This window comes from Erythrolamprus reginae, chromosome 13 (genome assembly GCF_031021105.1).
Source record: "Erythrolamprus reginae isolate rEryReg1 chromosome 13, rEryReg1.hap1, whole genome shotgun sequence".
Classification (NCBI taxonomy): Eukaryota; Metazoa; Chordata; class Lepidosauria; order Squamata; family Dipsadidae; genus Erythrolamprus; species Erythrolamprus reginae.
The window spans coordinates 3,262,988-3,278,110 of NC_091962.1; the positions used below are offsets into that span (position 1 = coordinate 3,262,988).

The 15,123-nt window shown below is 48.7% G+C and overlaps 1 protein-coding gene across 3 annotated transcripts in view; it reads left to right on the forward strand.

The window, feature by feature from the left end:
• FRMD8 (FERM domain containing 8) overlaps positions 1–13,423 on the forward strand; it is a 543,310-nt gene extending 529,887 nt beyond the window's left edge. For all 3 annotated transcript variants that reach the window (XM_070766670.1, XM_070766668.1, XM_070766669.1), the window contains exons 2-11: positions 846–927; positions 2,886–3,053; positions 6,800–6,901; positions 8,078–8,136; positions 9,287–9,453; positions 10,355–10,576; positions 10,664–10,787; positions 11,377–11,520; positions 12,127–12,313; positions 12,563–13,423. In XM_070766670.1, coding sequence (XP_070622771.1) covers positions 846–927; positions 2,886–3,053; positions 6,800–6,901; positions 8,078–8,136; positions 9,287–9,453; positions 10,355–10,576; positions 10,664–10,787; positions 11,377–11,520; positions 12,127–12,313; positions 12,563–12,681 — 1,374 coding nt within the window. In that variant the 3' untranslated portion in view covers positions 12,682–13,423. The remainder of the gene's footprint in view (positions 1–845; positions 928–2,885; positions 3,054–6,799; positions 6,902–8,077; positions 8,137–9,286; positions 9,454–10,354; positions 10,577–10,663; positions 10,788–11,376; positions 11,521–12,126; positions 12,314–12,562) is intronic.
• Positions 13,424–15,123: the final 1,700 nt, after the last annotated feature.

Below are 15,123 nucleotides of genomic sequence, written 5' to 3' on the forward strand. Positions count from 1 at the left end.
GGTGGTCGTCCTACAGACATTTCATGACCCAATTAGGGAACTTTATCAGTGCTAGAAGAGTTTTTCTTCCATCTGGTTTCACTCTCCTGTTTCTTTGGGACGAGACCTTTATTGCTCTAGATCCCAATATGTAATAATAATAATAATTTATTAGATTTGTATGCCGCCTCTCTCCATAGACTTCCTTAATTCCATTTAGTTTCCCTTCCAGCCTTCACTTAGCTTTGCTAGGGAGTATTCTCTTGCTGTTAATACAGGAAATCTTCAACTTACAATCACAACTGAGCCCAAAATTTCTGTGGCTGAGACTATTGTTAAGTGAGTTTGGCCCCATTTTACAGCCTTTCTGGCTCGTTAAGCGAATCGCTGGGATTGATAAAATTAGGAACCCAGTTGTTAAGTGAATCCGGCTACCCCGTGGACTTTGCTTCTTGGAAGGTCGCAAAAGGGGATCACGTGACCCCGAGACACTGCGACTGTCATAAATACGGGTCAGTTGCCAAATATCAGAATGTAAATCACGTGACGCTTGCAACGACCGTGTGAAAAATGGCCCTTGGTCGCTGTTTTCATTCCCGTTGTAACTTCGGTCACTAAATGAACGGTTGCAAAGCAGGGACTGCCTGCAGTTGGAATTAGGGGAATGCAGCCCTTGTCAGAGCATGTTTATTTTATTTTATTTATTAGATTTGTATGCTGCCCCTCTCCGAAGACTCGTAGGTATTTTAATGCCGCAATGTCCTGTTAAGTCATGCTCTGTTAATATCCCTGCCCTTGGCCAGACTTAGGAATGAACATGTGCCTATTGTTTAGTTTGTTCAATTTGTTTTTCCTTTGGGTTACAGATGGAGGGGGACAAACTTATGGGCCCCTCCGGTGGGGACCAAGGCTTTCAGCGAAGTAGCGTCTCTTCCAGCGGTCCTCGGGGTGAGTGAAAGGAAAATCCCCCCCCCCTCAAGAGAGTGTATGAGAAAAATCAACATGTTCCTAAATGCATTTATTGTACGGCCTATCGTGCACGGATCAGCAATACATATTACCGTTTCACTTAGATTAGTAAAAGACAATAATGTTCATGTTGAAGATTTATATTCAAAAACTAAAATCTAGGCCCGTGATGGCGAGCCTAGGGTGTGCATGCCACAGGAGCATACAAAGAGTGACCTATGAAGCTCCAACATGCATGCACGCGCTGGTCAGCTGATTTTCGACCTTCTGGAAGGAGGGGGAGACTGTTTTTTGCCCTCCCCAGGCTTCAGGAATGCCTCTGGAGCACATGGATGGCGAAAAACAGACCCAATGAGCCCACCAGAAGTTCAGAAATGAACTTCCAGTAGGTCTGTTGGACCGTTTTTTACCCTCCCCAGGTTTCAGGAAAGCCTGGGGAGGGTGAAAAATGGCCCAGCGGGCCTACCGGAAGTCTAGAGGAGGCTTCAGTGAGGCACATGTGTGTATGCACACACACACGCGTGGGGGGCAATGCAGGGGCAGGGTTGTGTGCATATGTGCAGGGGGAGAGCATTGCATTATGGGTGTGGGCATGCATGCCCTTTTAGCCCCCAAGCAAGAAAAGATCCTCCATCGCTAGTCTAGGGCAGGGGTAGGCAAAGTTGGCTATTCTATGGGTTGTGGACTTCAACTCCCAGAATGCCTGAGCCTAGTATAATTGGCCCTGGAATTCTGGGAGTTGAAGTCCACATGTCATGGAAGAGCCGACTTTGCCTACCCCTGCCCTAGACCATTTAATCAAGCACAGCATCATTGATATTAAATAAATCAGATGCCGGACTGGCAGTTGTCCTCAGTTTACAGCCAGTCACGACGTGATCTACTGATTGACTTGGGACCCCGCAGTCACTCTGACAGGAGGCTACTCTGCCCCATTTATAAAGAGAGTCCTATTGAGTTTGAGGGACCACTGGACAAGGCACATCTCAGCACAGCTTCTACTTTGAAATTCAGGACCTCTAAGGATGGAGGCCTCCATGAATGCATACCCACGTCAGTGTTGACCGGTTAGCACCCCTTTCTTGGAGAGGAAGGGATTAAAAGAGAGTAAGTGAGCACCCAATTTGGAACGCACTGGGCTTTTTTGCATCGTGGTTTGGGAGATGCTGGTGCCTCTATTACTTTCCGTGTATTCTGCATTGTGAGCCTGCTAACTCTCTTGTAATCCCTTCCTCTCCTGTCTTCAAGGAGAAGGAAAGAAAAATGACCAGTCAGGCCCAGCATAACACATTCTGACTAATGTTAATCATGTGCGGTAAGTGAAAGTTAATATGAAGTCATAAACTTATTGATTGCAATGTTATTTTTATGCCACCACCGTAACTTCAAATGGTCATGGAACAAGTAGTATGTGAGGTTCAACACTGAGGTGCCAATCCTACTCAGAATTGTCCGTGCTCTTTATTTTTTTTATTTAGTAACAGACTTTGGTGCTATGCAACACTTCACCACCAGCTTTGTGAAAGACCCCACATCTGCACAATACGAGAAGCTTTTTTTAATTCAATTTTTGGTGATGGGTTGATTTGGGGTTTTTTTTTGTTTGTTTAAGGAATGATGGGAATGTCGAAAATTAAATTGTTTCAGTCATCGGGGTGGGGGTGGGGGTGCTGTGTGGAAAAGCATAACTGTTTTTCATATGAGCCATTGTGGCGCAGTGTTTAGAATGCAGTGTGTGCCGCAGACTACTTCTGCTTCCTGCAATTTGGCAGTTCAGATCTCACCAGGCTCAAGGTTGACTCAGCCTTCTGTCCTTCCGAGATTGGTAAAATGAGGACCCAGATGGTTGGGCAAGAGGCTGACTCTGTAAAGCACTGTGAAGTGGGATGTAAGTCTAAGTGCTATTTATTACTGCTCTTCCTCTCTCTCCACTTTAGCTCAGGACGTCCTGGTTTACCTTGTGGATGACACTGTGGTGCGTCTAACGATGGACAACCTGCCCTCCGTCACAGCTCACGAGTTGCACCGGATGGTGCTGGATGTGCTGAAGCTGCCCGAAGGTGCACTCGAGATCTTTTCCCTGTGGCTAGTCTCCCCCTTCCTTGGTAAGAAGATAGAAGAGATTAACAGAGTTGGAAGGGATCTTGGAGGTCTTCTGGTCCATCCCCTTACTCCAGCAGGTGTCCCTATACCAGTGATGGCGAACCTATGGCATGGGTGCCACAGGTGGCACGCGGAGCCCTATCTGCTGGCACACGAGCCATTGCCCTAGCTCAGCTCCAGTGTGCATATGTGTGCTGACTAGATTATTTTTGGCTTGCACAGAGGCTCTGGGAGGGAGTTTTTGGCCTCCAGAGAGCCTCTAAGGCAGACCTGGGCTAGATGTGGCCCGAAGGCCGGATGCGGCCAATCCGCAGCCCACAGAGGTTGGTCCAACTTTTCTAAATAAGAACTGTGTGTTCAAGATATAATATATAATTATATATATATATATGATATAATTTATAATTATAATATAATTAACTCAGTTCTACTCAATAATATATAGTACAGTGAACCCTCGATCATCGCGAGGGTTCCGTTCCAGGACCCCAAGCGATGATCGATTTTTCGCGAAGTAGCGGTGCGGAAGTAAAAACATCATCTGCACATGCGCAGATGGTGTTTTTACTTCCACCGCCCTTCGCCCGGCCAGCCCGTTGCTCGCGCGCCTGGGGTTTCCCCGCGCGCCGCCCGCCCACGCCATTGCTGGGGCCGCTTCCCAGCTGGGAAGCGAAGCTGGGGTCCCCGCGCGCGCGCCCGCCCACGCTACGAGCGGCATTTCACCTTCCCTCCCAGGCAAAAAGATGCCGGCATTCTGGGCTGATGGGGTCGGACTTCCCAGGCGGAAGGCGTGCCCCTCTCCCCGCATCTTTTTGCCTGGGAGGGAAAGTGAAATGCCGCTCGTAGCAGCTGCTAGAGCCGCCGGCATTTCACTTTCCCTCCCAGGCAAAAAGATGCCGGGGAGAGGGGCACGCCTTCCGCCTGGGAAGTCCGGCCCCATCAGCCCAGAATGCCGGCATCTTTTTGCCTGGGAGGGAAAGTGAAATGCCGGCGGCTCTAGCAGCTGCTACGAGCGGCATTTCACTTTCACTTCCACCCCCTAGCCAAACGGCTTTTTTCGTGTTTAGCGCTCGAACGCCGTGCCTTTCCTTCAGCTCTAAAGAAGCGGCAACTGCCCTGCCTCCCCCCAGCCGGTTAACTTGAAGCGCTCGGTTAACCGGCTGGGGGAGGCAGGGCAGTTGCCGCTTCTTTAGAGCTGAAGGAAAGGCAGGCGACTGCCTTTCCCTTGGTCGATTCCCGGAGACCGCTTTGGAACATCGCTTTGGGAGAGGGGGCAACTGCTCCCGGTTAAGAAGCAAGAATCCACCCCCTAGCCAAATGGCTTTTTTCCTGTTTAGCACGGCGTTCGAGCGCTAAACACGAAAAAAGCCGTTTGGCTAGGGGGTGGATTCTTGCTTCTTAACTGGGAGCAGTTGCCCCCTCTCCCAAAGCGATGTTCCAAAGCGGTCTCCGGGAAGCGACCGAGGGAAAGGCAGTTGTCTGCCTTTCCTTCAGCTGGAAAGAGGAGGCAAATGCCCTGCCTTCCCCCAGCCGGTTAATCGAGCGCTTCAAGTTAACTGGCTGGGGGAGTAGCCCCCGCCCGGCTCCCTTCAGCCCCCCGGGGTCAAGCGGGCGGGGGGCGGCCGGGACCTCGCCTGTCTCCGCCGCCCGCATCGCCCCTCCGACGGGCCGGCCTCCCCCGCCCGCCTCTGCTGCAGCCACCGCCGCCTCCCCGACTGGCACAAAAGGGCCCCGCCCGCCCCGCCCCAAAGTTTACCTTGCGGCGGGATTCAAAGTGCTGGGGTGGGGGGTGTCACTTCGCCGCTCGTGTCCTGGCTAAACCGGGCGGCAGGAGACAGGCTTTTAGTTTTGGCTGCGGGGGGAGGGAATCCCGCCGCAAGGTAAGCTTCGGGGCGGGGCGGGCGGGGCCCTTTTGTGCCAGTCGGGGAGGCGGTGGCGGCTGCAGCAGAGGCGGGCGGGGGAGGCCGGCCCGCCGGAGGGGCGATGCGGGCGGCGGAGACAGGCGAGGTCCCGGCCGCCCCCCGCCCACTTGGCCCCAGACCGGTGCAGCAGGAAAGGGACGGAGAAGGCTCACTGGCAGCCCTTGCCCATCGCCGCGCCTTCGCTTCCCCCCCTCCCCCGCTGGATCCGGCAGCGTGCTGAGGGGAATTGCCGGGACTGGAGGCAGTGAGGCAGACCGGCTCCGAGGCGAGCGGCCGGAGCTGCGCCCTCCTTCGCCCGCCAGGTGAGGCGAAGGCGAGGGGCGCGCGGCTGCAGCGAGGAGCCGAAGATCCGGGCGGGGAAGACCCAGGGAAGGTTCCTTCGTCCGCCTAGCAGCTGATCTGCTCGGCAGCGCAGCACCAGCGAGGAGCCGAAGATCTTCGGCTCCTCGCTGCTGCTGCGCTGCCGAGCAGATCAGCTGCTAGGCGGCCGCTCGAGAGCAAGAGGGGGAGAGATAGAGAAAGAGAGAGAAGGAAAGAAAGAGATGAGAGAGGGAGGAAGAGAGTGTGAGAGAGGAAGAAGCAACATAGAGAAAGAGGGGAAGACCCAGGGAAGCCTCTGCCCGGCGGGGAAACTCCACCATCTACGCATGCGTGGAAGGGCACGCATGCGTAGATGGTGGAGTTTACTTCCGGGTTGAAAACTAGCGAAATAGCCCTTTCGCGATCCTTGAGGACGCGAAACTCGAGGGTTCACTGTATTGGGTAGAACTGAGTTAATTATATTAGTTCGGCCCTCTAAAACCATCCCAATTTCTGGCAAAATTAATTGCCCGCCCATGCTCTAGGGGAATGGGGGAGGGTGTTTTGACCCTCCCCGGGCTCCAGGGCAGCCTTTGGAGTCTGGGGAGGTCAAGACATGAGCCTACTGGGCCCACCAGAAGCTGCAAAACAGGCTGTTTTTGCCCTCCCCAGGCACTGAATTATGGGTGTGGACACTCGTGCATGTGTGATAGGGGGCAAACATGCTTTTTGGGTACCTGAGGAAAAAAAGATTCACCATCACTGCCCTATACCATTTCAGACCAATTGCTGTCCAGTCTGTTCTTTAAAAACTCCAGGGATGAAGCACCCACAACTTCTGGAGGCAGTTTCTGTTCCATTGATTAATTGTCCTCACTGTTAGGAAGTTCCTTAAAAGGCTGCTTTCCTCCTTCATTAGTTTCCATCTATTGTTTCTTTCTGCCTTCTGGTGCTTTTGAAAATATGTTGATCCCCTCTTTTTTTTATGGCAGCCCCTCAAATACTGGAAGACTGCTATCAGGTCACCCCTAGCGCTTCCTTTCCCTAGACTAGTCATACCCAAATCCTGTTTTAGCCTCTAGGCCTTTCATTGTCTTAATTGCTCTTTGTTCTTTTCCCAAAGTCTCATTTTTTTTTTGTAATGTGACCAATCTGGATGCAGTATTCCAGGTGTGGCCTTACTAAGGCTTTATAAAGTGATACTAACGCTTCACTTGATTTTGATTTTATGCTTCTGTTTAAAGAACTGATGTTTGTATTAGATTTTTTGCCTGCTGCCATACACGGCTGGCTCACATTTAAGTGACTGTCCACTAGGACTCAATTTGTTTTGCAAAATCGGTTTGGGACTCAGTGGAAACGTGCTGCTATATACCAGAGTTCTTCAAACCTGGCAACTTTAAGACTTGTGGATTTCAGCTCCCAGAACTCTGGGAGTTGAAATCCACAAATCTTAAAGTTGCAAGTTTGGGGACCCCAGCTACAAACCCACCGGCTGAGTCCGCTCTTCTCTTTCTGTCTTGCAGAAGTCCAGCTGAAACCCAAACACCAACCGTATAAGATCTGCCGGCAGTGGCAAGACCTGCTGTTCCGTTTCACCGGCTGCCCTGTGGATGAGATCATGGAAGGTGGTTGCATTTCCCTGGGCAGATGTGCTACGTACAAAAGTCCCTTCCCTAATCCTTAAAAATAATAATAATTTTAAAAACACCTGTTCTTTCACGCCAGTTCTGCACCTACAAGCCCAGAGCAAGGATGTCAAACTCGATTTCATTCAGGGCCGCATCAGGGTTGGGTTTGACCTAGGGGGGTGTGGGGGGTGGACATGGCCAGTTCAACGTCATTCGTGTCGGGGGGGGGCTTGTGGTGGCCAAGTTTAGATTAACAGAGTTGGAAGGGACCTTGTGGGTCATCTAGTCCATTCCCCCGGCCCAAGCAGGAGGCCCTACAAACCACGTCTGACAAATGGGCAGTCCAGCCTCTTCTGGAAAGCCTCCAGGGATGAAGCTCCCACAACTTCCAAGGTGATTTATACATTTCCAAAGTAGATACTCTTCTGGTCCAGCTAAATTCTCTGTTAATTGGAATAAAGGCTTGCTGAATGCAGAGATTTATAAAAGAAAAACATCATCTTTATTTTTCTTTCTTCTGTTACAAACTGCGTTAACGGCAGGCAGTTGCTTTTATGTCAGTCTTTTAGTAATTAAATCAACATAAAACATTCTCCAAGCATTCCTCCCTCCATCTTAAGATTTATGGCTAGACAGCATTAGCCCAGAGTAATAAAAACTGCAGTTAAAAAACACATAAAACAAAGCTTACTTCAGAGCACCTCCATATTAAATTATAGCAGGATTGAAAACTCCACCCTTCTTCTCCGCTGACACCTGGACGTGACAAATTAATTACTTAATTAACCCATTCCTCTCCTTAATATTTTTTCCCTGACACTTGTTCTCTTTGTCTCTGTAATCGTCTGAAATGAGGATTTAACCATCGATTATCTGTCTCTCCTTCACTGGAGTCTGAACTCATAGAAACGTCCTGTGGTTGGTCTCCCCCTTGTTCTTCTGCCTGTAAATCAGGACCTGCCACTAATTCATAAACATTATCTGAATCAGAATCTGCGAAATCCCCAAACTGAACATACACATCAGATACTAATGGATAGGTGTCCGTTTTGTGCATTTCATTACCCGTAAGAGTGTGTGCGTGTGTGTGAACAGCCTGGCCTTCCTTAAATTCCTCCCCAGAGGAACAAAAGATTTTAAATCACAGCTTGTCTTTCTCTCACTTTCTCGCAGACGAACCGTCACTTCAATTCCGCAGAAATATCTTTTTTTTGAGAAGGAAGGAGCTGCAGGTGAGTTCAAAGAAAGTTCGGCTGATCCTTGCGAAACCCATTCATGGGTTTAGGGCAGGAGGTGGCCTTCCAACCCTTATTATCAGAGGTGGGCTCCTAGCAGGACGGCATGGAACGCCATTCCAACGGGCAAAAATGGAGTTGCGCGCACATCTCCGTCGCCACACGCCGTGCATGTGAGATTTAGCACACAGCAAGTAGTGACACAGACAAAACTAGCAGAAAGAGAGATCAGGGAATTAGCGTTAGCAAGAGCAACAAAGCAATAGCAAGACTAACCACAATAGTCGCTAACACCAACAACAGAGAGCAACACATCTGACTCCCCTTTAAGCCTAATTGCAGCCTTAGCCCTTAAAGTAACTTCATACTAATTCTTCCAAACATACATTGCTGGTTAGTTCATGTATTGACAAACCCAACCAGTGAAGTAGGTAGTACTGACAGATAATTTAGTAACCCAGATGTTAAGTGAGCTTGGCTTCCTCATTTACTCTGATTGTGTGGAAGCGGCAAAAGGGGGTCACGTGACCCTGGGACACAGCAAAAGTCATAAATAGGAGCCAGATGCCAAACACCTGGATTTTGATCAGGGGGGATGCTGCGAAGGTCGTAATTCTGAGAAACTGTCCTGAGTCAAAAAATTTCAGTGCCATTGCAACTTTGAACGGTCGCTAAACGAACTGCTGTAAGTCAGGGATGAACTGTGTTCACACAGCTTGATGTATGTTAGCTGATCTTTGAGATCCTGTATTGCAGAGGTCTTCGAACTTGGTATCTTTAAGACTTTTGGACTTCAACTCCCAGAATTCCCCAGCCAGCAAACCTGGAAATTTTTAAGACTTTTGGACTTCAACACCCAGAATTCCCCAGCCAGCAAACCTGGAAATTTTTAAGACTTTTGGACTTCAACTCCCAGAATTCCCCAGCCAGCAAACCTGGAAATTTTTAAGACTTTTGGACTTCAGCTCCCAGAATTCCCCAGCCAGCAAACCTGGAAATTTTTAAGACTTGTGGAGAATTCTGGGAGTTGAAGTCCACAAGTCTTTAAAATTTCCAGGTTTGCTGGCTGGGGAATTCTGGGAGTTGAAGTCCGCAGTTCTAAACGTTGCCAAGTTTGGGGATATCTGCCATTTTGGTTTTCCTCCAGGTTCAGGATGAAGACGTTCTGCGGCTCTTGTTTGAAGAGGCCAAGTACAACGTTCTGGAAGGAAGGTATCCGTGTGACCCGGCCGATTGCGACGCATTGGGAGCCCTGGTTTGCCGAATCAACTTAGGCCCCTACAACCCGGAGCACCACACGCCTTCGTTCTTGAGGTAGGTGGGACCCAAACAACAGCTGGATTCCTTGTTTCTTGAGGCTAAGGCCAAATACCGGGAAGGAAGACCGGTGAAAATTTAAGAGTTAGAAATAACACCGAAAAACATGTATAGATAGTCCTCAACTTACAACAGTTCATTTAGGGACTCTTAGCAATCATGTTGTTGTTGTTGTTGTTATTATTATTATTATTAATATTTATTAATTATTATTATTATTTATTAGATTTGTATGCCGCCCGTCTGAATATTCGGAGCGGCTAAGAGCCATGGTGGTGCAGTGTTGGAGTGTGGTACTGCAGGTTACTTCTGCTGCCTGACGGCTGCCTGCAATTTGGCAGTTCAACTCTCACCAGGCTCAAGGTTGACTCAGCCTTCCATCCTTCTGAGGACGGTAAAATGAGGACCCAGATTGTTGGGGTCAATATGGTGACACTGTAAACCTCTAAGCGGTTTACAGAGTCACCATATTGACCCCAACAATCTGGGTCCTCATTTACACGGTGCTAGAAAGCACCATGAAGTGGTATGTAAGTCCATTTCTATCGCTAACTTAACAACTGCAGTGATTCCTTTAAGAACTGAGGCAAGGAAGGTTGCAAAATTGAGCAAAACTCGCTTAACAAATGTCTGGCTTAACAACATAAATTTTGGGCTCAACTGTGTCCATAAGTCATATATCCATATAACGTATATCCATCCTAAGATGAAAATACAGGAAATAGTATAAGGGCAGACTAGATGGACCCTGAGGTCTTTTTCTTCCGTCAATCTTCTATGTTTCTAAATCGAAGACTACTGGATCGGTTCTGTTCTGAAAGCAGGGAGGGAGCTGGCTGAGTGGGAACTTCTCTGGGTTTTGAAAAAATTATTATTTTTGTTTCTCCATCCTCGCTAGAGAGAAACTGGATTCCTTCTTGCCCGCCCACCTTTGCCACAGAGGCCACAAGCTCTTTGCCAGCCTTCGGAAAAGGACCGGTTCCCGGGTGCCCGTCAGCGAGCAGGGTCTCTTGCGGGCCTTTCGCGAGGTCCCCGAGGCGGGGGCTTGCGAAGAACACGCCACTCTGCTCAGGTTGTACCACGCCTATCTGCAAAAGTGCCACGAGCTGCCTTACTATGGGTAGGTTTGGCTGGGCGGGGAGGCACGAAGCCCAGGCAAGGGGTCATTTGGTCACGAATCACACCTTTTGCCTCTCTCTGTGTGCAGCTGTGCCTTCTTCTTTGGGGAAATAGACAAGCCGGTCCAGGGGTTGCTACATCGGACGGGACGCAAAGCCGTGACAGTGGCCATTAGCCTGGAGGGCGTCTATATCGTGGACAGCAAGGAGAAGGTAAACTGAGGAGGGGAGGGTGGGCCGAGCCATTTGGGATTCTTCACCCTTTTTAGGGATTCGACTTGCTAGTTAGGTGAGGTGGCCTGTTAGGCAATACAAGGGGATCCTCGACTTAGAAAAATAGACTTACAACAGTTTGTTGAATGACCGTGTTAGGGCCATTACTACAACCCATTGCAACATCTCCACGATCAAAATTCAGATACTTGGCAACCAACTCATTTTTATGACGGTGACTCTGCCTGCCCCCCTTCCAGGGTCATGTGATCCCCTTTTGCGACCTTCGGACAAGCCAAGTCAATGGGGAAGCCAGGTTCACTTAATAACCTTGTTACTAACTTAACAACTGCAGTGATTCGCTTAACAACTATGGCAAGAGAGGTCGTAGAGCAGGACGCAGCTGTCTTGCTTAAGAACTGAAATTCTGGGCTCAGTTGTGGTCATAAGGTCGAGGACTACCTGTGAGGGTTTTCTTTCGAATTGGGAAGGCTAGAAAGGCTCATGTGATCCTGGACGGGGCAAAGTTGACGACAGGCCCTTCCGTCCTTTTGCCTCCCGGGTAAACCAGTTCCCGCCTTCCTTGCAGTGCGTCCTGCTGGGCCTGCGCTTCCAGGAATTGTCGTGGGATCTCACGCTTCCAAGCGAGGAGGAACACATCCTGTGGTTAGAATTCGATGGGGAAAATGAAGGCCGTCAAGTTAACAAGTTGCTCAAGATTTACTCTAAGCAAGTAAGTGTGTGCTGGGAGAGAATATTTCAAATTTAACGGGTGGGGGTGTTTCACATAGTAACGTACATTACAATTAAACCTATTTTCTGGCCGCCGTTGTGGTCGTAATTCGAGGACTGCCTGTATCTTTTTTCTTTTCTGGCATTCCACTTTTCTCCAACATACTGGTAGAATATACAGGCAGTCCTCAACTTACAACAGCTTGTCTAATGACTGCTCAAAGTTACAGCAGCACTGGAAAATGTGATTTACGATAGCTTTTCACAGTTACAATGACTTAGGACCGTTTTTCAGACTTATGACTGTTGCAGTCTCCCTAGGGTCACAGGATCAAAATTTAGGTGCTTGACAACTGACCCGTATTTATGACGGTTGCAGTGTCTCCGAGTCACAGAATCCCCTCTGACAAGCCAAGTCAATGGGGAACCATATTCACTTAACAACCAGGTTGCTAAATTTAACAGCTGCAGCGATTCACTTAACAACCCTGGCGAGAAAAGTCCTAAAATTGGACAAAACCCTCTTAACCACAATGTCTCATTTGGTAACATACATTTTGGGCTCAATTGTGGTCATAAGTCAAGGACTACCTGTCTTTCTTTGCAGGCCGAACTGATGAGTAGCCTCATTGAATATTGCATTGAGCTGAACGCCTCTGCCAGGGGGCTGGATTCAGAGCCCACCACGGCCTCAGTGTCCACGTCTGACCAGCAGCCGCCCAAAATTCAGCGTCAGAGCAGCGTGCTGTGTAGCCGGATCCAGCGTTTAGCCACCATAGACTATGTGGAGGAAGGTAAGCTGGTGAAGCTGTGAGTAATTGTGAGATCTTGGAGTCTTAGTGGACAAACAGCTCAATGTGCGGCGGCAGCCAAAAAAGTCCATGCAATCCTAAACTGCATTAACCGAGGGATATAATCAGGATCAAGGGAGGTACTAATACCACCCTACAAAGCCCCTGTTACAAGACTTACAAGCTACATAATTCTAAATACTATTGCTACTACTCTCTCTTATATGTGTCTATGCTTCTTCCTTGCTCCAGGGAAAGAGATCAAGAGGGTGAAACCTCGACGCACGACCTCCTTCTTCGGCCGCCAGCTGTCGAATGCCCCTACCTCCTACTCGGTAGTCCGGGCAGCGGAGAACTTGGAACAGGGCTGATTTTCTCATTTTGTTCCTGGGGTAGAAAGGGGACCAGACCACTTTGGGGCCAGGGGACCCCAAGGCCAGCATCCTGGGGGTTACTTGCTGTCTACCTCCTCTCTCCAACTCCCCATAGATGTTGCCTTGCAGTGTCAGACTTCATTCCTGGACTGAGTCTTACAGGAGTTGGGGCTGTCAGAAAGTACCAAGCTACCTTAACTCCAGGAGTTGAGTTTGTTCCCGACATGCAGCAGAGCCATGGTTACTTTTTTTTTCCCCAGGCTTGTTTGGCCACGAGTTGTAATCCTCGATTGCTTCTATATAGTTTTCACGGGGGAAAAATAAGTCTCACAATCCCCTTCTTGTCCGTGAATTGGTGTTTGTAGCTCAAATCTTTGGAACAAGGCTCAGTTTGAGGGAAGGGAGGCACCCGAGGCTTTTTGGAAGGCAGAATGGCAAAATTACAGGTTTTTCTTTTTACTGGGTGTTTGAGGAGGGGCTGGGTCTTTTCATTCCTTTTTTCCTCTGTATCTTGAAATCCCTGTGCTGTTTGCGGGGGGACTTGCTCCTCTTTTGTCCAGTGGCAAGAGAAAGGCATCTGGCTGATCTCGGGTTCTCCTGTCTGAATTTCTGTTTGGAAAATAAGTTTTTCCCCCCTGTTTAAAACAAACTGACTTCCATTTTCAGACTCCGTTGGTCCAACTGTTGATTTTTTTATCCAGTGGGTTGTTGCAATAAAAACAAAATTTTTAAAAAGGCACCTGCGCTACATTCCTTTGAATTTATTCGTTTCCCCGAGTGCTGGCACGTGTCTCCCTACCCTAAATTCAATTCGTGTTTGGCTAAGCCACAGTTCATTTTGGCTGCTCAGATTAGCAAAAGGAGTTTTAAGGGTTGTTGTGGGATGTGAGCTCCCACTGCATTCACAGGAGCTGGATAAGTCTGTATCTGTGATGGCTAACCCTTTTTTCCCTCCGGTGTTGAAAACGTGTGATAGGGTGGCCCCACCCATAATGCAAGACTCCCTACACCTGCCTTGCACACATGTACACGTGACCCACCCTACACTGCCCTCCCCCTTTGCATGCATGCCTGCATGAAACACCCCCACCCCCATTTTGGGCCTTGCCAGGCCTTCCTGAAGCTTCTGAAGGCCAGAAATGGCCCGTTTCTTGACTTCCGGTAGGCCCATTTTTTGCCCTCCCAGAGCCTCAGTGCGAGCTCTATACTAATCCAGCATCCAAAATGGGCTGCGTGGTGACTCCTGGGAGGGGTGGGGCAGTGTGGGTGGGGCCAGCCAAAAATCAGCTGGCTGGCACGCATGCACAGTGGAGATGACCTAAGGCAGGGGTAGGCCAAGTTGGCTCTTCTATGACATGTGGACTTCAACTCCCAGAATTCCTGAGTTAGAAACAAAGAAACATAGAAGATTGACAGCAGAAAAAGACCTCATGGTCCATCTAGTCTGCCCTTGTGCTATTTCTTGTATTTTATCTTAGGATGGATCTATCTATCTATCTATCTATCATCTATCTATCTATCTATCTATCTATCTATCTATCTATCTATCTATCTATCTATCTATCTATCTATCTATCTATCTATCTATCTATTGGATTTGTATGCCGCCCCTCTCCGTAGACTCGGGGCGGCTAACAACAGTAATAAAAACAGCATATAACAATCCAATATTAAACAGTTAAAAACCCTTATTATAAAACCAAACATACAGACAGACGTACCATGCATAAAATGGTAAAGGCCTAGGGGGAAAGAGTATCTCAGTTCCCCCATGCCTGGCGGCAGAGGTGGGTTTTAAGAAGCTTACGAAAGGCAAGGAGGGTGGGGGCAATTCTAATCTCTGGGGGGAGTTGGTTCCAGAGGGCCGGGGCCACCACAGAGAAGGCTCTTCTCCTGGGTCCCGCCAAGCGGATCTATGTTTATCCCAGGCAGGTTTAAATTCAGTTACTGTGGATTTACCACCCACGTCTGCTGGAAGTTTATTCCAAGGATCTACTACTCTTTCAGTAAAATAATATTTTCTCATGTTGCTTTTGATCTTTCCCCCAACTAACGTCAGATTGTGTCCCCTTGTTCTTGTGTTCACTTTCCTATTAAAAACACTTCCCTCCTGGACCTTATTTAACCCTTTAATATATTTAAATGTTTTGATCATGTCCCCTCTTTCCCTTCTGTCCTCCAGACTATACAGATGGAGTTCATGAAGTCTTTCCTGATAAGTTTTATGCTTAAGACCTTCCACCATTTTTGTAGCCCGTCTTTGGACCCGTTCAATTTTATCAATATCTTTTTGTAGATGAGGTCTCCAGAACTGGACACAGTAGCATGATTGTCTCAGGAATTCTAAGAACTGAAGTCCACATGGAACCAACTTTGCCTACCCCTGATCTAGAGCAATGCACAAAGTCTTCGGAGAGGAGCGGCATACAAATCTAATTA